Source organism: Bombyx mandarina, chromosome 12, assembly GCF_030267445.1.
Source record: "Bombyx mandarina strain Sakado chromosome 12, ASM3026744v2".
Lineage (NCBI taxonomy): Eukaryota > Metazoa > Arthropoda > Insecta > Lepidoptera > Bombycidae > Bombyx > Bombyx mandarina.
This window is the reverse complement of record NC_143219.1, coordinates 6,055,419-6,079,002: the sequence shown is the minus strand read 5'-3', so window position 1 is coordinate 6,079,002 and position 23,584 is coordinate 6,055,419. Positions and strand designations below refer to the sequence as shown.

At 37.2% G+C, this 23,584-nt stretch overlaps 1 protein-coding gene across 2 annotated transcripts; it reads left to right on the top strand.

Moving 5' to 3' along the window:
• Window positions 1–1,119: 1,119 nt before the first annotated feature.
• On the top strand, window positions 1,120–22,215 carry Ago2 (argonaute 2). 2 transcript variants are annotated; one of them, XM_028172104.2, is made up of 22 exons: window positions 1,120–1,312; window positions 2,102–2,131; window positions 2,476–3,221; window positions 3,299–3,472; window positions 3,905–3,993; window positions 4,200–4,299; window positions 4,449–4,569; window positions 4,942–5,081; window positions 5,227–5,396; window positions 7,853–7,946; window positions 8,058–8,162; window positions 8,384–8,514; window positions 9,324–9,438; window positions 10,799–10,966; window positions 11,671–11,778; window positions 13,220–13,339; window positions 15,182–15,271; window positions 16,542–16,670; window positions 17,808–17,917; window positions 18,537–18,633; window positions 19,290–19,492; window positions 20,745–22,215. In XM_028172104.2, exons 2-22 carry the CDS (start codon window positions 2,122–2,124, stop codon window positions 20,839–20,841), a joined length of 3,117 nt encoding a protein of 1,038 aa, XP_028027905.2. In that variant the 5' UTR covers window positions 1,120–1,312; window positions 2,102–2,121; the 3' UTR covers window positions 20,842–22,215. The 2 variants fall into 2 exon arrangements, with proteins under 2 accessions (XP_028027905.2, XP_089587990.1); XM_089731864.1 differs by lacking the exon at window positions 1,120–1,312 and adding an exon at window positions 1,796–1,928.
• The last annotated feature ends 1,369 nt before the right edge of the window (window positions 22,216–23,584 follow it).

The following is a 23,584-nucleotide window of genomic DNA, read 5'->3' as shown; positions in this document are numbered from 1 at the left end:
CTATTCAGTTTGTATATCAATGATATACCCCAGTCTCCGGAGACACATCTGGCGCTCTTCGCCGATGACACCGCCATCTACTACTCGTGTAGGAAGAAGGCGTTGCTTCATCGACGACTTCGGACCGCAGCTACCAGCATGGGACAGTGGTTCCGGAAGTGGCGCATCGACATCAACCCCACGAAAAGCACAGCGGTGCTCTTCAAAAGGGGTCGCCCTCCGAACACCACGTTGAGCATCCCTCTCCCGTCTAGGCGCGTCGACACCTCCGCCTCCGCCATTCGCCCAATCACGATGTTCGACCAGCCCATACCGTGGGCCCCGAAGGTCAAATATTTAGGCGTTACCCTCGACAGTAGGATGACATTCCGCCCCCATATTAAGACGTACGCGACCGTGCCGCCCTCATTATAGGACGTTTCTACCCGATGATATGCAGGCGAAGTAAAATGTCCCTTAGAAATAAGGCGACACTCTACAAAACTTGCATACGCCCCGTCATGACCTATGCAAGTGTAGTGTTCGCTCACGCGGCCCGCACTCACTTAAAATCCTTCCAGATTATTTAATCCCGTTTTTGCAGGATAGCCGTCGGAGCCCCGTGGTTCGTCAGGAACGTCGACCTCCATGACGACCTGGACTTAGAGTCCGTCAGTAAGTATTTGCAGTCGGCGTCGAAGGGCCACTTCGATAAAGCGGCACGACACGAGAACCCTCTCATCGTGGCCGCCGGTAACTATATTCCCGATCCTGCGGACAGAATGGAAAGCAGTCGACGTCGCCCAAAACACGTCATCTCGGATCCTCCCGATCCACTAACGGTGCTTTTAGGTACTTCAAGCACCGGTCACCGTTCTCGTCGAACCCGTCGCTTGCGACGAAGGGCTCGACGAGTAAATTAACTCTCAGACACAGCCCACTGAGTTTCTCGCCGGATCTTCTCAGTGGGTCGCGTTTCCGATCTGGTGGTAGATTCTGCGAAGCACGGCTCTTGCTAGGGTTCGTGTTAGCATCGTCGTCAGGTTTGAGCCCCGTGAGCTCACCTACTAGCCACGGTTACGCTGGAATAGCCGCTCCAGGCTACCAGCTTAGGTAGGAAAAAAAAAAAAGATGCATAGAGAATTTTCTGTCATCGCTATTATTTTCTCAGTGCTGTTGCAATCGTTGTGTGATTGTGTGTGTATTTTTGTGTAGATCCCTATATACCTAGTACCTACTCATTCACAATAACATATTCGATCAATTAAATTTCGCGATAGCTTTATTGCTGAAGTACACAATTGCACACCTTCATAAAGATTTGTACGAAGAGGTATTGTAATCTTACTTTTTAATTATAATTTAGGAAGACCTACCAAATCAACGAATCTAGTAATTTAATGTGCGTTAAGCTTTTCATGGTCCCTATATTATTGTACAATAAAGTACTTAAACGCGATAAAAGGTTCTTGTATGTACTTTATTTATTTAAAGTTTTATACGTCAGTTGTCTGTAGTTCTTCTCCCGTCCCTTCCCCGAAGCTAAAATTCCTAAAACTGTTTTTCGCAGAATTACGTTCCATACTGCATAGAGTTGATGCAATTATAAATGCAGTTGTGCAACTGTCAATGGGAAACTTGTTGGAGATTAACTTAATGATGTTTTTTTCTTTTTCTAAATTTATTTTTCAAACTAATTACTATTATTTATTTATGATTACTGTATGATTGGACATTGTCACTATTTCAACTCTGAATTTACCTATAACTTAGTTACTCCTACTTCATAGTAAAAGCTGTCAATTTCTTAAGTGTATCTTAAAAAAAGTTGGTACCTATCTGTTGGATTTTTACACAAATGTGTTTGTAGCTTGAGTGTGGTACAAATTATATACCAACAATAGTCTTGAAACAACAGTTGGATGATTAGAACATTGCTTACTTTGCAGGTAGCCATAAAAAATATTTAAGTAATCTTTATTGAACATATGAGAACAAGAAATAATTAAGCTCTCATTTCTGTTGATTACTGGCCTTGATGTTTTCATTATAGTTGCATTGCACTATTATTATATTATTATTACATATTATCAAAATTTATAGTGGTCCATTTTGTTCACAGATCATTACCACTTTGTAATCATGGCTAGAGGTAAGATAAATTTTATAGCCACTCATATCTTATTGCTATTAATGGAAAGCTTGACCCATTCATTACATAAAAAGTAGATCAAGTGATAACTTAATTACAGGGCTATGAAGAAAATGTTCATTCACAGCATTCAAAAAAATATTAAAATCAAACAAAATCTCATTGTCAATCTCTTTTGCCTCAACCTCATTTCAGGATGTGATATTTAAAATGTCTTGCCTAGTGGTTATTGCTGTAATTATATAAATGGAATAAAAAAAAGGGCATATGTTTATGATAATGAAACATCCACTCTTTTTAAGCTATTTGTGATGTGTGAATTAATTTCATTGACAAACTTTTAGGAAAAAACAAAGGTGGTAAGAAAGAGGCACCTGATTCTACGAAAACCCCTTCTTCTGAAAGTCAGCCTTCAGAAAGTCAACCTTCAACATCCCAAATTCCAACTACAGAACCAACAACTACTATTGAAGATGATTTAGGGGGCCTTGGTCTTGGTGAATCTAGAAAAAGACGGCCCAGGAAGAAGCCAACTGAAAAACAAGAATCATTAGCTCAAGCTGAATTGTCAAACCCAAAGCTTACTCAAACTGATAATCCGAAAGCTGAGGTTCCTAAAACAGAGGCTCCTAAAACCGAGGCTCTTAAACCTGAGGCTCCTATCCCTGAGGCTTGTAAATCTGAAGCTCCTAAAAGTGAAGAGTCCAAAATCGAAACTAGAGGTTCTAAACCAGAAGCTGCTGCTGATAAGCCTCAAGATGATGATGATGGTTTGGGTTTGGGGTTAGGTGGTGGGGGACGAAAAAAAACTCGCAGCAGGAAACCTAAATTTACAGCTGTAGAAACAGACATCAAATATTCAAAAGCTCCATCAAGTGAACCTGCAATTCCAGGACCATCACAAAGTAAACCAATAACATCAACTGCATCACAGCCTATTCAATATGTACAAAATAAACCAGAGGTCAAAGTGGCCCCTGCAGCCCCTGTTTTGTACAAGATACCAGATAAAATATTGTCTCCACCCTCAAGAACTGTGCCGATTTTAACTAATTATTTGGCTATGAAAATAACAAAACCATTGAAAATTGTGAGTATGAAAGTTCTGTAGATTGAGTAACTATAAAACAATTGAATACCTTTTAACATAAAGAAAATATTTTTCAGTACCGTTACGACGTCACATTCAAACCAGATAAACCGAAGAAATTTATTGCACAAGTGTTTAAACTGGTAAAGTCTAAAGAATTTCCTAAAGAAATCCTTGCCTTTGATCAAACAAAAAATTGTTATTCACTGACTCCGCTGCCAAAAATCACCACTGAGAGATATGGTGTAAAAGTAAGTATGTTGAAAACATTCCTGGTTTTTAAAAGGTTCTTGTATATTTGATTTTCTCATTGGTATCATCAGGGGGGTAGGACCTCTTGTGATTCCGCACGGGTAGGTACCACCACCCTGCCTATTTCAGCCGTGAAGCAGTAATGCGTTTCGGTTTAAGGGGTTTGGCAGCCGTTGTAACTATACTGAGGCCTTAGAACTCATATCTCAAGGTGGGTGGCGCATTTACGTTGTAAATGTCTATGGGGTCCAGTAACCACTTAACCCCAGGAGAGCTGTGAGCTCATCCACCCATCTAAGCAATAAAAGTTTTTAGGTACATAAATTCATAAACTGTTCTTGTAAACTCTATATAAGTTAATGGCGCATTTTATAAATTACCTAGGTACACATTACGTCCTACACATATTATAATCCTTATTTTATTTTCAGGTGGTGATCAAAGATATGAACGGTAAAGACATGCCGTTTGAAGTGTCATTCAAAGCTAGTGGTATAGTAGACTACAATAATGTTCTGAAGTAAGTATATTGGCAAATAAATCATTAATTCCATTAATCACATGAATTGTAATTATAGTTAAATGGCTTGGTAATAGATTGGCTTGCACTGAGCCACAGTGATCAATTGGTAGATTAGACATGCTTGTGAGGGAAAATAAAAATCTATCGCATTTTTTAATGGTCCTACCTTAGAATAGTTTTATCTGGATCAAATTTTATTACAGGCATATGGCAACGGGTGGATCATCCCTTAATGCACCAACTGACACCATACAATGTATTGACATAGTGTTAAAACAAGGAACATTGGAATCATATGTGAAAGTAAGAGTTTTTAATATAATTCATATTTAGAAGATAAATTCCACTTTAGTTTTGGTTAGGTCAAAGTCATATTTTAGATATCAATCCCTGATCAATATTTTTATAATTTTTAACAGGTTCTGTAATGTGTTTTAAATGTATGAAAACAGGCAGGCAGACAATACTTCATGCGTCCTGCATCTCCGATTGACTTGGGCGACGGGCTCGAGATGTGGACTGGTTTATTCCAATCTGCTATATTTACATCGAAAGCCTTCATCAACGTTGATGGTAATAAATATGTTTTTTTAATAAACCTAAAGGTTATAAATTTATTTGAATCAAAAACTAAAGGATTTTTTATCAAAATGCTCCACTAAATCGTAATATTGCAAAGTAAGCCTGGAAGCATTGGGTTAAGTATGATATTTGACAGATATGGAAAACTTGATACGAGGCCCATTATATTATTGTATTCCGACATCATTTAAAATTGCACTAAAACTTTTTTGATTGCCCTTGTTGAAAGACGAGCGTATGGTTCACCTGATGGTGAATAGTTACCGTCGCCCATGGACCTCAACCTGAACAGGGGTAAATCCATATTCATTCACAATTACACATATTTGTTGTAGTATATTTTACATGTTTATGTGTTTTTAGTTGCACACAAAGGTTTCCCAAAGAATCAACCTATGATTGATGCTTTCACGCGTGATTTTCGCTTGGACCCCAACCGTCCAATGGATCGGCAACCAGGTCGTGCTGTTGAAGCTTTCAATGAATTCATTAGAGGGCTTAAGGTGATTTTTGACGAATATGCTATGTATGATAAATTTACTTCTTAATATTATAACTCATTATTTAGCCATAAGGTTTTTTTGTTTATTTAAAATTTGTTTTTTCTGCCTACAGTAGACATTGGCTTTAGTTAACGTTGTTTCGCAGGTCGTATCGAAGATACTTGGTACCGGACCTTCTTCGGGACAATTACGCGAGCACATATGCAACGGGGTTGTCGACCCACCGTCGCGTCAAACATTTACGTTAGAGAACGACAAAGGACCACCGGTTAGGATGACCGTATACGAATATTTTATGAAAGAGAAAAAATACAGGTAAAGTTATACCTAGTCAGGTCATAAATTCTGTCACATGTTTAATGTAAAATAATTGAAACAAGTTTATTCATTATGTAACCATTTATATACCAAAATGAACTTAACAAAACATAGATTCTTATGACACTAAAGTTTATTCAAAATTACCTCCGTGATTTTGAATACAGGCCTTCAATCTGCGCGGCCAGTCGTCTATCGCAGCACGAACGAGGTCCATGTCAATATCGGCGGCTGCCTTAATCAAGGATGTCTTGAGTGACTCCAAATTGGGATGAGGCTTTGAGCACGCCTTTTCCTCCAAGTGTTGCCATATCTTGTAATCTAACGGATTCAAATCTGGACTGGGGGAGGGCCAGTCTTCGTGCCGGATGAAGTCGATTTCACGCGCCGCCAGCCTGTCTTGTGTGCTCTTCGCTCTATGAGCTGGCGCCGAATCTTGTTGGAATACCCAGTGCCTGTTATTGAACATGGTATGAGAAACAGGTTCCACAAGGTTCGTCAGGACTGTATTTTGATACACAACTGCATTCGTTTTTACACCTTTCTCACAAAAATGTACCTCTGTTAAGCCCCAATAAGAAACTCCCAACCATACCATGAGCGAGGATGGAAAATGACCTCGTTGGACACGCGGAATACGGTTGCTCGCTTCTTCACTACTGTGTGCGTACACCTTATCATTTTGTTTGTTGTAGCTCTCTTCTACGGTAAAAATTTTTTCATCTGAAAAAAGAATTTCCCGATATTTTTTTCCCGCGTACCGCTTCAACAAAGCGCGGCATCTCTTCAGTCTCAGGTCCATTAGACGAGCATTCGAACGATGTCCTGTTTTTCTTCGATATGCCCGAAGCCCTAAGTCTTCATTTAACACCCTTTTCACGGTGGTTCTGCTTAACCCCATCTGAAGGGCCAACAGTTTCTGCTTACGTTTGGGATTTCTTTGAATTCGCGCCTTCACAGCTTTTATCACTGCTGGAGTCCTAACAGACCAAAGGCGACCACTTCTTGACCTGTCATCTACACTAGAGTCTTCATTGTATCGTTTGATGGTACGATAAATGAATCTTTTGGTTATATTTAAATTTTTCAGTATGTTAAAAATTTGAATTGGCGCGTAACCGCAACGATGCAACGCAATAACTGCAACACGGTCTTCTTTAAGCGTCCACTCCATATTTAATAAATGAGTAAAATTCTAAAAGTATACATTTTTATTTTCATGAACAATTCGAAATTCGAATTCAATAAACTTTTTTGTGGCCAGCATTCTAAAATAAAAGTTTTTACTGTGTGACAATACTTATGACTGGTGGTAGGACATCTCGTGAGTCCGCACGGGTAGGTACCACCACCCTGCCTATTTCTACCGTGAAGCAGTAATTCGTTTCGGTTTGAAGGGCGGGGCAGCCATTGTAACTATACTGAGACCTTAGAACTTATATATCTGGTGGGTGGTGCATTTACGTTGAAGATGTCTATGGGCTCCAGTAACCACTTGAAACCTGTGTGGCTGTGAGCTCGTCCACCCATCTAAACAATAAATAAATAAATCATGTTTGTTCTAAATTTTTTGATGTGGAGGATTTTCCAAGGTGCACCTGGCACAGTGTGGTAACTTGTAATATAAATCACATTGTTATCAATATTTCATGTCTGGTCAATTATTATTGATTAATAGTGATTTGATAGTATGACTCGGCTCGACATATTATTATAATGTTAATGTGAATGCGTGACTGTAACGTTTCCCTACATAATTCTCGCCACGTACCTTCCACTTTTGTAATTAACATAGTTACCGACCCATCTTTTTTTAATTTTATTTTTTTATTGCCTTTGTAGGCAGACGGGCATACGGCCCACCTGATGGTGGGTGTTTACCGTCGCCCATGGACTTCAATGCCAGGGGCAGAGCCAAGCCGCTGCCTACCGCTTAATACTCTCCACAAGCCTCGTTTGAAGAAGGACATGTCATAGCGCTCGGGAAACACCGTGGAGGGGAGCTCATTCCATAGCCGGATGGTACGTGGCAAAAAAGATCTCTGGAAACGCACTGTGGATGACCGCAGTGGCTCCAGGTAGTATGGATGAACTCTACTCCGGTGGCGGGCGGTGCGATGGTAAAAACGAGATGCTGGTATCATCTCGAACAATTCCTCAGAGCACTCCCATGGAACATACGGTATAAAATACAGAGGGAACCGAAGTCCCTCCGCAGACCCAGAGGCTCCAAACGATCTTGTGTAATACTGCCGTCCATGGCCAACACGAGCCAGAGCCACTGACCTTCCCGAAATATAACGTCGAAGTCCCAATTATTATCTATTGGCAATCCTGCTATTCATACCAAAATGTTGTGTATAAGTTTTTAGAAAAAATACGAATATGATAACCACTTCTAGTAAAATAAGTAGTTTGCTTTAGACATGAACTTAATCCTTTGACGTGTTCAGGATTAAGTATCCGGACCTGAACTGTTTGTGGGTCGGCCCGAAAGACAAGAACATCTATCTACCGATGGAACTAGTCGAAGTTGCATATGGCCAGGTATTTATATCGATACATTAATTTTGGTAAAGAATATCGACTACTAAGTTCTTAAATTTTATCGATAAACAATTTATTTAAATAATTAAATAAAGAAAATTGTAATTCTAGGCCCGTAACAAGCAATTAAATGACAGACAATTGTCGACAATGGTGAGAGAGGCTGCAACCCCACCTGATGTACGGAAACGTAAGATCGAGGAAGTGATTCAGAAGGTATTGATGTCTTTCAATAATTTAGTTATGTAAATAAACGATCGAAGGACATAACTGATAGCAAAGTGAAACTCAAGCAGGACTACCCGATATAAAATTTATACAGACTGACTTTTAACCTTGTGAATATTCGCTTACTACTAACTCAATTCTATACATGAAAAATATTTTACTGCCACCTCTGTGTCTAACGTTGTGTAACATAAATGTTTGTTGTTCAGATGAATTACTCGAAGAATCAATTCTTCAAAACATACGGTTTGGAGATAGCCAATGAGTTTTATCAAGTTGAAGCGAAAATTCTCGAAGCGCCCACATTAGAAGTGGGTCCACGGCAATTTACTGTACCAAAGTAAGTGAAGTATGTATATAATCATAGCGATTCCGATCCTGTGGTAGATTCAGTGAAGCACTGCTATTGTTAGGGCAAATGTTAATATAGTCTCCCAGGCAGAGTCCCTGATAAAGCTAGCATAACCCCTTGAGGTTACTAGAAATAAATAAGCAAAAAAATATATATCTTAATTGGTTAATGTAAACGCGACTCTGTGATTCAACATTTTCATCCGAATATTTGTTGCTGATTGATTGTGAGATTATTGGTCATCCGTCTAGCTAGGGATAGCTATCACAGAACAGATATTTTCCAAAAAAATCGATACAAATTCCGAATAATAAATTTCGGATTGCCGGTTCATCGACTCCGTAGATCTTCCCTATGTGTTTCGTATAAGGTCCAGAACCCTACACTTACAGTATTATATGCGTATCGATATACTGAATTGACGTTTAAAGTTTTTACACTGTACAGAAATTCTATTTGAATATGAGACTAATTGAAGCCGTCAGCACAAAAGTGGCCTAAGCTTACCATAGTTATTATGGAGCAATGAGGTTTAAGTTTTCATGAATTTGAATTTGAGTAGGCATAAAACAATACGCGCAAAAATAATGTTTACATGTTTGACAAAATGGGTAAAACTATGGATAGGCTGGTTTTGCATCAAAATTTATTATATTTTAAATAAATTGCAATATACATAATTATAAACATTATGAAAAATTGTGGGTTAGGCCACTTTTGCGCTGACGGCCTCAATTAAAATAGTGTAAGCAAACATTTCAAGGAAATGTTATGCGAATGCGTTGGTTAAATTATAGGAAGGGAGTATGGCAGGCCAACTGTCTTCTGAAACCGGAAGCTCTGAATTCATGGGGCTTCATTGCCATAGAATTGGATCCACGTGGATGTAATTATGAAGACATCGTGTCGAAGGTTTTTATCTTATCTATATACATATATATAAAAATGAATTGCTGTTCGTTAGTCTCGCTAAAACTCGAGAACGGCTGGACCGATTTGGCTATTTTTGGTCTTAAATTATTTGTGGAAGTCCAGAGAAGGTTTAAAAGGTATATAAATATGAAAATGGTCGGAATTAAATAAAAATAACAATTTTGTTTGTCCTTTGATGTGTCCCCTATCGGGCGGATTCCTTTTGTCTTTTATTTATCGATTGAGGTACTACGAAGTCTGCCGGGTCAGCTAGTTTATTATAAATTATGACATAAAAGAAAAAAAAAAATGTGTTTAATGTGAAACCGTAAACAACCATAAACAATATTAATGTGCTCCGTAAGTCTAGCTAAGAACGAAGCCCAATAATTTATTTTCATACGCGGAAATCAAGATGTTGTTTAGATGTAGCTTTGAATATTGGTTCCATTTGTGATAGAAATTAGATACTTAAGAAAAAGTAATATGTAATTCATTTTTATTTTACTTTACAACATATTTTATTTTACAACTGTAGAAATTTTGTTTTTGTTTTGTGTTCACCCCAAATATAATTACCAATTAATAATTTAGAAAGGATGCACGCAGCCTATGTACTATCCTACTAGCCTATATAAAGTAGTAATGTATTCAAAGGACTAATTTTTTTTTTATTCCTTAGGTGGGTGGACGAGCTCACAGCCCACCTGGAGTTAAGTGGTTACTGGAGCCGATAGACATCTACAACGTAAATGCTGCCACCTACCTTGAGATATGAGATCCAAGGTCTCAGTACAGTACAATGGCTGCCCCACTCTTCAAACCGAACTGCATTACTGCTTCACAGCAGAAATAGGCGGGGTGGTGGTACCCATGCAGACTCACAAGAGGTCCGTCCTACCACCAGTAATTACGCAAATTATTATTTTGCGGGTTTGATTTTTATTACACGATGTTATTCCTTCACCGTGGAAGTCAATCGTGAATATTTGTTAAGTCTTTCATTAGAAAAATTGGTACCCGCCTGAGATTCGAACACCGGTGCATCGCTAAACACGAATGCATCGGAAGTCTTATCCTTTAGGCCACGATGACTCTTTATTACATAAAAAAACTTCTTTATCTTTTCTTTGCTTCGTCTTAGTATTGGTTAATATAGTACAAAGAAACGTCGGGTTGAAACTTTGGGAACTAAGATAGTGTTTTAAGTCCGCTATAGACCATAAAAGACTTGATGCGGTTGAACGAGCTCACGGAACGCTGTTGGAGGTTGCTCTAGATACGAATACACTGGACGTCCCATTCTTTAGGCCACGACGACTTCATATTCTTAACGGTAACGCGTTTGTGTTTGTTTCAGCTAATGAATACCGGTCGACAAATGGGCATGAACGTGACCCAACCAAAGATGGCTTGCTTCAACATCCGTATAAATGACCTGCACAAGAGTATGCTGCACGCTCTAGAAAAACAGGTCAATTTCCTGGTCGTGGTCGTTTCTGGACGGGGCCGCGATTATTATCACAAGGTACGTTATTAAAGTTGCAAATTAAAAAAAAAAACAACAATGTATCACAGATAAAAAAATATATATTTTGTAAGCCTGATCGTAGGACGTCTTGAGAGTCCGCACGGGTCCCACCACCATACCTATTTTTGCCGGGAAGCAGTAATGCGTTTCGATTTGAAGGGTGGGGCAGCCGTTGTACTGTAAACACTGAGATCTTAGAACTCATATCTCAAGGTAGGTTCCGGTATTTACGTTGTAGATGTCTATGGGCTCCGGTAATCGCTTAACAGTAGGTGGGCTGTGACCTTGTTCATCAACCTAAGCAATAATAATAATAAAACCGAATCGTTATTAAGCTGTCGCCGTAATGTGATGATCATTTGGCATCTTTGGTGGCCTTGGTTCTTATAATAGGCGTATGTCATTAAAGTTGAACAGTGGGATCGGAGATTGAACAGATTCTGATTGGACTTGCAGAAGATTTCTAAAACGTCCTATTGTTGTAATAATAAATTGAAATCAAATTTTTCCACTAAATAAATGGGTGAACGACTTCACGAGACCTGATATTAAATGGTTATCGGAGTCCACACATTAAGATGTGAATGTCGTCACCCACCTGAGACATGAGGTCTAAGTCTCAATTGCGCATAACGGCTGTCCCCTCAAAACCTATCAAGATAAAATTAACTTTGATTAATGTATGATATCTTTGAATACAGCTGAAACAGATTGCCGAACTCAAAGTGGGTATACTGACGCAGTGTATCAAAGAAGACACCGCCACGCGCCGAATGAACCCACAAACAGCTCGGAACATTTTACTAAAGGTAATAAATAAATAGCTCATTCTGTAAATATAAGAATAATCGACTAACAGTTCTATAAATATTACTGCACCTAATACGAATTCTACTAACACTAGTACAGAATGGTTGTTGTTCGGCTGTAAATATAAGAGTATTCGGTTGACGCTTCTATTAATATTACTACATACGCCTAATACGAATTCTACTAACACCAGTACAGAATGATTGTCGTTCTGATTCTTTTGGTAATCTATTTTTCTAATGTACCCTCTCGGTAAAGTCTGTTTTTGGCATTTGGCCTTTTAGGAAATTTATGAAACCTAGTAGTCCCACAGTAGTCGAAATTCGACTATAATTAACTGAAATTATAAGTTTGTACATTATCATGGCTCTATTGTCGAAGACTTAAACTTTTATACTCACAGATTTCGCACTACACTAGGCAAATAATAATAATTTAAAAAAAAATCTTTTTTTTTAAGAGATTTTATGACCTGGTAACTAAGACCTTTAAGTCATGTCTTATTTTACTTTATTTTCTTAATTTTATGAAAAATGATAATATGGAGTGAAATGAAATGAAGATGATTAATTTGAGACATTAATCAACTGGGATGAAATTTAATGAAATGAGATGATATGGGATGAAATATAATCGCAGTAAAATGGTGGTCATTTATTGAGATTTTTTCAGTGGACTTTTTGGAGGAACTCGAGAAGTTACGTCCAGCATCTTTGTTTCATTTTCCCACATTTGTGCACTTTCACAGATATTAAACAGTTAATAAACCACCATTATTACACATTTAAACCTGAAGAAACACTAAATAGACAAAATAAAACAAATCACACAACTTCACTCCTCGCGTTCCCGCCAAAAAGTCCAAAAAAAAAAATCTATTCTCAATTTGACCACAGACTATAAACAATAAGAAAAGTTTCATAATAAACAAAGAGTATATGCGTGTGTGTGTCAAATACATGGTAGTGTGCGTAATGTTTTTTTATCGATTTAATGTATTATTAATGCATAAATAAAGACAATTTTAACATTCCGCACTCCTCTATATTCTCTATAAGTGAATTTTTTTTTTTACAATTTTCCCTTTTTACAGTTTTCGTAAAAAGGGGTACAAAGTTTTTGCTTCACGTATTAATATAAAGATTTATGAAAATTAGATTGTTATTAATGCGCGTAATATACTATGTGCGTAGTACCACTGGTATTAGTCGCTCCGATATCCGTTTTCGCTATTTGATAATAGATGGCGTTGCATTTCTCGAACGTGCTCGATTGAACTAATTGTTTTGATATCCGTTTCTGCTATTTCATGATAGTCGGCGATACTTGTACCGGCATAACAATACCTGTAATCTTACTGAAATATTTAGGTATAAGATATTTGAAAATCTAACATACCTAATATAATTTTAGTTAAATCACTTGTGTTATATATTTTAGGTGAATTCGAAGCTTATGGGAATAAATCAGGCATTGGAGAATCGTTCCATTCCTCAGTGCTTAAAGGGTGGGGCTGTGATGATCGTGGGCGCTGACGTCACGCATCCATCGCCAGATCAGGTACGACGATACTCTAACGAGACTGTTTATTGGTGATGTAAGCACCTTGACCTGTCGTCAATTGGAAGCGATTGGCGATTAACTTAGTTTTCCGTTTAAGAAACATACAATTTAAATTGCGATCGATGTGATTGCGATTGCGACTGATTGCATGGAAACAAAAATAACTATATAGATATGAAAATTGTTGATCGCTGACTATTCATAAAGACGAAAAACTGTAGCTACAGAAAACGTTGTTAAATACCAAAAACTCTCACCGTCACTGTTTTGGTGGCCTGGATGCACGTTGAACTTTTTTGTTTTTGCGAAAGAAGTGAAACTTCTTTTGCGGTGTATAGTATTGTGGTTTTCTTCATTTTTCATCCTTAAATCAAATTTATCTTGTAATTCGCGAGACGCTCTGTCTATTTTCTCACTTTCGCTCTTTCTAAATAGTATATTTTGTCTCTGGTCGCTGCTGCGAAGCTGACGCGAATTAAATTTTACTCTTAACGCGCCTAAAGAAGTTTCACTTCAAAAAACTTGCTTCGCACACTTCAATAACTTCTGTATCAAGATCTTCAATATCTTCAATGTATGTGTCTGTGAAACACACATAACCCCCAATAGATACCGCATTATTCAACATTTGTTTCAATTCGACTTCACCAAATTTTGAGGTAAGCATGAGTGGCGGGGGACGTGTCAAGTGTGCTGTGATTGGATATTTCAAAGACAAACTTTTAATGCATCAAAACCATAGTGATGGGACAGATTTAAAATTGTTGATCTTTAATTTTGGTAGGATGATCTGGATCATATATATTTTAATTTTATTATTAGTTATAAATAAAAAATAAATTAATGCTAAATTATCCAATATTTATTAAAAATAAATAAAAAAGAATCTAAGTATATTTCATTGATTTTTAAAATGAATCCGTTTAGTAAAAAATCGTCTTACAGAATTCTTAGGATCTGTCTTCCTTGATAAGTAAAGTAGTCTTATATCTATGTATTTTTCCACGACACTGTTAAATCAATAATATGATTACAATTTTCGTGATCAAATTGGTGATATATCAGGAAAAATACTTTCACCAACAAAACTACTTAATGTTTGTGCTACAAAACGTTTTTTATCTTTATATAATATTTTACAACCTTAGGTTGTATTTATTGAGCTTCGTATGATTTGCTTGATAATGTTTTAAACATTAAACATTACTGGTTTAATAGTAAGGTTTTAATTTTTTTTTGCTACAATAGAAAAAAAAAACAAACAATGCCCAAACAAATGTCGACTTCTAAATCACAACACTATCGATACACGTGCAGATTTAGACAAGGACAACTATTGTAGTTTACATGATGAGTGAAAGGGACATTTCAAAAAGACATCAACGGGTGCTTTGATATTATTACTTTTCACATTTCGTCACCAGTATAAGTTGAACTCTGGTTTATTTGAATTACGTTAATGTAATAAAAGTACAGACAAGTAACAGTAGTTACCGATGAAATGTTATGCCATCTTTATGATAACCAGATATCTTAGATGACTTGCCACACCATTTTATTGCCCAGGAAGCCATTTATAATATTATTTGAATTTAAAACTATCTTTAAATATTGGCAAGAACTCGGCGTGCTTACGGGTCTTAAACTTGGTCAACACTGATGTCGTGATTCTTAGCGTCACTTCATATACTAGCTAAATCACTAATGTGCTGTGAACATTTGTGGCCCTGTATGCGGAATCTATTGGGAATCTACGGAATATATCTGTGCTGTGAAACTACAGACTTTCGGGCTAACATTCAACAAGAAACTAGTGATGAAATTTGTGGATATTTACAGAGTAATATACCGAGTATCGCCGCCGTAACCGCCTCGATGGATACAAAATGCTACATATACAACATCGAACTGAGCATACAGACACCGAAGGTATGTTAACAAGAATCTATACTAATATTGATGATTTGTATGTTTGTATTTTTATTGTCGAAGTGAATGATTTGACCGGGGCAACGTCGGGCATAATCTGTCATAATGATTACGACTGTGCTCACTGGTTGGGAATTTTACGTATTAGCGAATATACAAATCGACAGGCTGTTTACGGACCAAAGAGTGGTTGATGTGATTAATTTTTTTTCGGAATTTAATACTACACGTGTCCTGCGTTTTCAACCACTTTCAACCTTTAACATAACCGAAACACGTGCTAGTGTAGCTAAAGGTAAAGTCATGAGACCACCGCACATTGTGTTGATTTTAAAATTCAACTTCGAATCACGAAAATTTTCACTCAAACCAGGTGTTGATTATATGTGTCGAATTCAACGCAACAGAGCTATTGGACTTGCGTTATTCTTGCAATTTTGCACATAACATACGAAAAGTTGCCCACCAACTACCCGATATGCCTGGAGATCAGTAATACAGGTCTTTGAACCTAGTACAGACTTCAGCTCTTTCAAAAGCTTACAAAATAAATTATAAGGTTAATTTCCATTTGCATTTGTACTATACCTTTAAGAGAGATTTTTTTTTTTTTTTAATAGAGAAATAAATAAATTATTATTATTATTATATTTTTTAAATTATATGTTTTATTGCTTAGATCGATGGACGCGATCATGGCCCACTTGGCGTGAAGTGGTTATCGGAGCCCATAGACATCAATAACCTAAATGCCGCTGCCTACTTTGAGACATCAGTTCGAAGTCTCAGATTTATAGTACAACAGCTGCCTCACTCTTAAAACCGAAACGCATTAATGCTTCACGGCAGAAATAGGCAGGGTGATGGCACCTACCCGTGCGGGCTCACAAGATGCCCTACCATTAGTGTCTGTATATAATGTTTTTTTGGCCATTTTGGTAACCTCGGCAGATATTACACAGATTATTATACAGATCCATGGAAATTGGCAATGTCAAGGGCTTATGCTTATCTTGGGACTTCATAATTCTTGTCCTTAACTCCTTTTTCCTTGTAACTCCTTCCTTCACCATTTATCACCAGATAGGAACAGTCTCTGGAAATCATAATTGCTTCACGTGGTTCAAAGTGATTTGGACTAACTACACAGCACAACAGACTATTCCCTTGAAGAGCTTGTAGAATACGCAGAGGAGAGATCCAAATTAAACACTCGTCATCATCTGTTTATTAATCAAAGCCATAAAATCAAATCGTTGTTACGTTACAGAAAGAGATGATCGTTCAGTTTGAGGACATAATGGTGGATCATTTCCATGCTTTCAAGAAAAGTCAGGGGATTCTGCCGAAGAAGGTGTTTGTGTTCCGTGACGGGGTTTCTGAGGGTCAATTTGCTGAGGTGCGTGTTACGATGTAATATGACGTCCATTACTGCTTATTACTTTATTTTATTACTGCCATATTAGATTCGCCGGGCGATTAGGTGAGCTCACCGGGTTCTTTAATGGTGACGTTGCTAACACTAGCCCTAGCAAGAACAGTGCTACGCAGAATTTACCACCGGATTGGAAACTCGACCCACTGATATTCTTTTTTAATTTTTATTTATTGCTTAGATGGGTGGACGAGCTCACAGCCCACCTGGTATTAAGTGGTTACTGGAGCCCATAGACATCCACAACGTAAATGCGCCACCCACCTTGAGATATAAGTTCTAAGATCTCAAGTATAGTTACAATAGGATCCGATCAGAAATTCTGTGGGCTGTGTCTGTGGGTTCGTTTACTTGCCGAACCATTACTGCAGTCCTCCTGATCTATATAGTAGTGTAGCGAGTAGTCAAGTACTCGCACACGACTAAACGCAGCTCCATGTCGTATGACGCCTACGACATCTCACCTGACGTTTTATTACCAGCCAGTATTATTGTTAATAAGTTTTGTATATAAGTGCGTGTTGTGTTTAAATTCATTCGGTGTGCTTTGTAAAATTGACCTTATCAATTCTCACCCGAAGAATCTAGTATATTAATAACCCTTCGAGGTTACTAGAATAGGTAGGAAAAAAAAAACTGACCAATCCAATAAATAAAACCGCACCATTGTTCACCTTCCGTCCGAGTTGCAATTGGCTGAAGGCTAGTACAACCAGCCACTTTAGTAGAAAGGGAAACCTTTTGCTAGGTATAGCTCGTGTTACAGATATCTTTTTATTCTATTTTTTTATTGCTTTTATGGGTGGACGAGCTCACAGCCGACCTGCTATTAAGTGGTTACTGGAGCCCATAGACATCTACAACGTAAATGCGCCATCCACCTTAAGATATAAGTTCTAATGTCTCAGTATAGTTACAGCGGCTGCCCCACCCTTTAAACCGAAACGCATTACTGCTTCACGGCAAAAATAGGCAGGGCGGTGGTGCCTATCCGCGCGGACTCACAAGAGGTTCTACCACCACTATCTCTGTTTCATTTATAACAATAAATATATAGAATTTAAGATATTTGTTTGTACATTATTATTGTTCATGAATCAGGTAATGAAGAGTGAACTGACTGGATTGCATCGCGCCTACCAACGTGTCGCGGGATTGAACGCTAAACCAGAAGTATTGTTCATACTTGTACAAAAACGTCATCACACGAGGTTCGTTGGCTCTTTTATTGTTTTGAGTTTTGTGGCTTGGCTGTGCACTTGGTATTGCTGACGTCCATGGGCGACGGTGACCGCCCAATACCAGGTGGAGCACATGTTGGTCTGGTTGGTCTACAAGGGCAATAAAAACAAGAAAGTAGAAAATAGTGATGTGACACAAATTATTTTAGGCACCCGCAAAAAAGGTTAAAGAAATATAGTCGAATTAGGAATTCCCAAAATTATTGTAAGTATATTTTATCTTTGATATATGCATACTCGAGTAAAAGAAATTTAAAAAAATAATATGTGAAAATAAACATGACTAAAAGGGTTAATGGCTGTTAAAAATATTGGAATAATATATTTTGTAGACTGATTTCAAATTTCAGACGAAATCAACGAATGAATAGTATTTAAATTAAGTAACATCCTTTACTAACTATGTATTAGAAGACTGTTGCAATTCGTGTCTGGTTGCCTATTCTGTATTCTATTACTAATACTATTACTATACTATAATTATCTGATAGTAACATTGGGAACGTAAGTTTTGATAGTAAATTCATATAATTTCGGAATACGTACTTATTAGCTCCTCAATAAATTCTATAATATTTATTTGTTTTAGATTTTTCCTGCCCGGGAACAACGCCCGTTTCAACGTCGATCCGGGGACAGTTGTCGACCGTGATATAGTACATCCACGTGAATTGGACTTCTATTTGGTAAGTATAGTGTATTACGATATACATTATATATTTAACAAGTGAAACCCGGTCAAGTCACGTTGAATCTACTCGTGCGCCGCCTGTCGTGTGTTGATGGTACTATGTCAGAAACTGAAGCCCTGTACCAAATTTCATTACAATCGAAAATAAGTTCACGGATTTAAACTCTTCAGTGTGTTGTTTTGAGGTCGTCGTGGCCTAAAGGATAAGACATCCGGTGCATTCGTTACTAGCGATGTACCGGTGTTCGAATCCCACAGGCGGGTATCAATTTTTCTAATTATATACGTACTTAAAAAATGCTCACGATTGACTTCCACGGTGAAGGAGTAACATCGTGTAATAAAAATCAAACCCGCAAAATTATAATTTACGTAATTACTGGTGGTAGGACCTTGTGTGAGTCCACACGGCTAGGCACCACCACTCTACCTATTTATGCCGTGAAGCAGCAATGCGTTTCGGTTTGGAGGGCGGGGCAGCCGTTGTAACTATATTGAGACCTTAGAGCTCATATCTCAAGGTGGGTGGCGCATTTACGTTGTAGATGCCTATGGACTCCAGTAACCACTTAACGCCATGTGGGCAGTGAGCTTGTTCATACACCAATAAAAAATAAAGATTTTTTTTTTAAATCAAAATCGTATTTGTAGGTGTCTCACCAAGCGATCAAGGGCACGGCTCGTCCGACGCGCTACCACGCCGTCTGCAACGACGGCAGGATCCCGGAGAACGAAGTGGAGCACCTCGCGTACTACCTGTGCCATCTGTACGCGCGTTGTATGCGCGCCGTGTCCTACCCCACGCCGACCTACTACGCGCACTTGGCCTGTCTGCGGGCTCGCTCGCTCACCTAGTAACTATCTTTGTTTTACTTGCCCTAACCCAGCCCGTACCGTCAGCAAAAAGCAGCTAGGCGCAAGTCATCCTTGAGACGACCTAACCCAGCCCGTACCGATAGTAAAAAACAGCTAGCCACTAGTCATCTTTGAGACACCAGTTTACTTGTATTAACCCAGCTCGCACTGACAGCAAATAGCAGTTAGGCCCTTATCATCCTTAAGACGACAACTATGATTTAAAAAAATATTATATGTGCGTCTCGGGACGCCTAAGTTGAACTATATAATGATGAAATTGTTTGACTTGAGAAAAGCTCAGGTTATATACTTCAATTTTATGTATTATTAATATGATAATGCAAGGAAAATTGTAACATAAATTGAAAGAGATATATAAATAGCTAGGAGTTACATACGTTCTCAGTATCGCTGCTGCATGCGTGAGAGAAAGAGAAGCCAGACAGGCGTCGTAACGCGTTACGTAACGAAGTGGTTTACCCTCCCATGAAAAGTTAATTTATTAAGTTATGCTCATTGGCGTGCAATTGGAGAGGCCTATGTCCAGTGGACTGCTATAGGCTGATGATGAAGAAGTTATCACTTCAAAACTTGGTGACCGTTTTTTGTTTTACCTTATCTAGACCGGAATTTTGTCGTAATCTGCGCGAGCTCACGCTAATCACTACATAGTATAAAACAAAGTCGCCTTCTCTGTCCATATATCGCTATGTATGCTTAAATCTTTAAAACTACGCAACGGATTTTGATGCGGTTTTTTTAGTCGATAGAGTGATTGAATAGGAAAGTTTATATGTATAATAACATCCATTAAATAGTTGAGAAGTCAATAATAAATTAGGTTCCGAAGCGAAGCGAGGGCGGGTCGCTAGTCTGTCTATCTTCTATCTTCTTCTTCTATCTATATATATAAAAATGAATTGCTGTTCGTTAGTCTCGCTAAAACTCGAGAACAGCTGGACCGATTTGGCTAATTTTAGTCTTGAATTATTTGTGGAAGTCCAGTGAAGGCTTAGAAGGTAGATAAATACCGAAATGCTCGGAATTAAATAAAAATAACAATTTTGTTTTTCCTTTGATCTGTCCCCCGTCGGACGGATGCCTTTTGTTTGTTTTAAGTTTATTTTATACAAAAGTTTAGGTCTTTTATTTCTCGATTAAGGCATTACGAAGTCTGCCGGGTCAGCTAGTCACTAATAAATGTTACCTCGTTGAATGAATGTGTTAAAATATTTTTGTTTATTTCAGTGGTGAGATATTCAATAATAACGATCTCGAGAAGAATCCCAAACGTCTCCGGGTCCTCGACAGCATGCTGAAACAGAGCCGTATGTTCTTCGTCTAACAAGATGATATTTTAAAAATGTATATGTAATCACTATTTAATAAAACACGTATAACAACGAATGACTTCATTCGTAATCTTATTATATTAATATCAATAACCATGCCTTTTGCAATGAAAATTATAAACACGTCTCTTACCCTATAAATATGATTGTTTCATGACAGAAATTAGATAGATTTTTGTGTGAAATCAAGATTTTTTTAATGAAAATATAAAACGTATGATTTTTTGAAGGAAAACTTCTTTGAGTTAATGAAAAATTTTAAAACTAATGTTCGTTGTATCGAGTTAATCCGGTAGGTTTCGCTCGCAAAAAATACAGACAATAAACCAAAGATGTTTCACTTCTTAGTTTTACAGATTTGCATGTGAGATTCAAATTTCCTCAAGCGCTTTTTAGATCGCGGTTGTCATGTAAAAACCATAATATATTGTATCTCGACATCAGAGGTATAAACTCTGATATAAATTGTTTCATCTGTACTAATTGAGTGACTTAAATTATAATTGGTCCAGGATAAGATGTGCGAGTTTGGTTAAGGCCCTACACCATCATCATATTCTCAAATTATATGATATGGTGTTGTTTTGCGGAGTATATATTGTTTACTCTTGTGCTAGGATTTGTTTCATCAGGTTCTGATGCTTTGACACGCATTTATTCGTCTGGTTATTTGCATCTGCTTTTACTGGTGGTAGGACTTCTTGTGAGTTCGTGCGGGTAGGTACCACCGCCCTGCCTATTTCTGCCGTGAAGCAGTAATGCGTTTCGGTTTGAAGGGTTGGGCAGCCGTTGTAACTATACTGAGATCTTAAAACTTATATCTCAAGGTGTGTGGCGCATTTACGTTGTAGATGTCTATGGGTTCCAGTAACCACTTAACAGGTCGGCTGTGAGCTCGTTCAACCACCTAAGCAATAAATAAAATACTGCTTGCCGAATTGTGAATTAACATGTATCTCATAACCGTGTATCGGATATAATAAACATACTATGTCATATGGAAAGACGGTTATAACTATTTGAAATTGATCAGAGGGAAAGATAGAGATATGAATGACAAATTATTATCATAGTATATTTCAAAATCATAAATGTAATATGAAATATTTGTGTATTTGAAAAATAATATGATCGTATCGTTTATTTAAATTTTACAACCGCCTATCTTTATTATTAACGTGTTTTAAAATTATTATTTTTTTCAAGCCTTTTCTTTGTTTGTGCTAATTATTTTTGCATTGATTTTATTAGGATATTATTGGATTGTGTTATTTGAAAAGTTAAAATCAAATCTAGTGTGAACTTAAACTAAAAACGTAATCTTATCAATGTAATGTATTTTATTTCAATAAAGTGTCCAGTAGAAATGTGAAGTGTTTTATTTCAATTCCTTAAATGTCCTGGCCTACTTCTCTGATCATGTGTAGATCATTCTAGAGAACGAAAAGATGAATCTCTTCCATTTTGTTTTAAATTGTTCGATATTACGACCAATAAAAGATCAAGCTTATTGTAATACTTATATTGTAATACTTAATTACTCGTAAGTAAATAAAGTCATCCGCCCTCAATTTAGGATTCCCCGTGTTATGGGTACCAGAGACTTACATTCTTACATATATACGTTAAAATATCTATATATTAATACGTGAAGGAAAAACTTTGTATCCCTTTTTACGAAAACTAGAGGTCCGCAGTAGTCGAAATTCGACTATAATTAATTGGAATTGTAAGTTTGTACACTATTATGATTGTATTTTATACTTCTATAATCACAAATTTCGCCAAGACTACACTAAAAAAAAATAACAAAGGCAAAACAATATTTAATCTATTCTCAATTTGACAATAGACGCCAAGAGACTTTTTGGCGGGAACGCGAGGAGTGAAGTTGTGTGATTTGTTTTATTTTGTCTATTTAGTGTTTCTTCAGGTTTAAATGTGTAATAATGGTGGTTTATTAACTGTTTAATATCTGTGAAAGTGCACAAATGTGGGAAAATGAAACAAAGCTGCTGGACGTAACTTCTCGGGTTCCTCCAAAAAGTCCACTGAAAAAATCTCAGTAAATGACCACCATTTTACTGCGATTATATTTCATCCCATATCATCTCATTTCATTAAATTTCATCCCAGTTGATTAATGTCTCAAATTAATCATCTTCATTTCATTTCACTCCATATTATCATTTTTCATAAAATTAAGAAAATAAAGTAAAATAAGACATGACTTAAAGGTCTTAGTTACCAGGTCATAAAATATCTTAAAAAAAAAAAAAAAAAGACGCCAAGAACAAAAGTTTGACAATAAATAGTATGCATGCGTGTTGCGTCAAATACATGGTATGTGGTGTGTGTAAGGTTTTCTTTATTGATTTAATGTGTCTTTTCTGTATTATTTTAAAAAAATATTAGCATTGTGCACTTCTTCTATAGATTCTCTATAAGTGTGGAAATACTCCTCCGTCCGCGCAATTTTCGTAAAAAGGGATACAAAATTTTTGCTTCACGTATTAATATATAGATTGCGCGGACGGAGGAGTATGAAATTTCCCACACTTATAAAGAATATAGAGAAGGAATGCAGTGTTATTTTTTTTTAAATTATGCCTAAAAATACATTAAATAATAAAAAAAGCATTATACACACTACCATGTATTTGACGCACACACGCATGCATACTATTTATTTAGTGTCAAACTTTTGTTCTTGACGTCTGGTCAAATTGAGAATAG

Excerpts from the sequence above, each read along its gene's own strand:
- Ago2 (XM_028172104.2), top strand. Across the intron at positions 5,082-5,226 it reads AATTCATTAGAGGGCTTAAG|GTCGTATCGAAGATACTTGG; the intron begins GTGATTTTTGAC and ends GTTGTTTCGCAG. Across the intron at positions 15,272-16,541 it reads TGAGCATACAGACACCGAAG|AAAGAGATGATCGTTCAGTT; the intron begins GTATGTTAACAA and ends GTTACGTTACAG.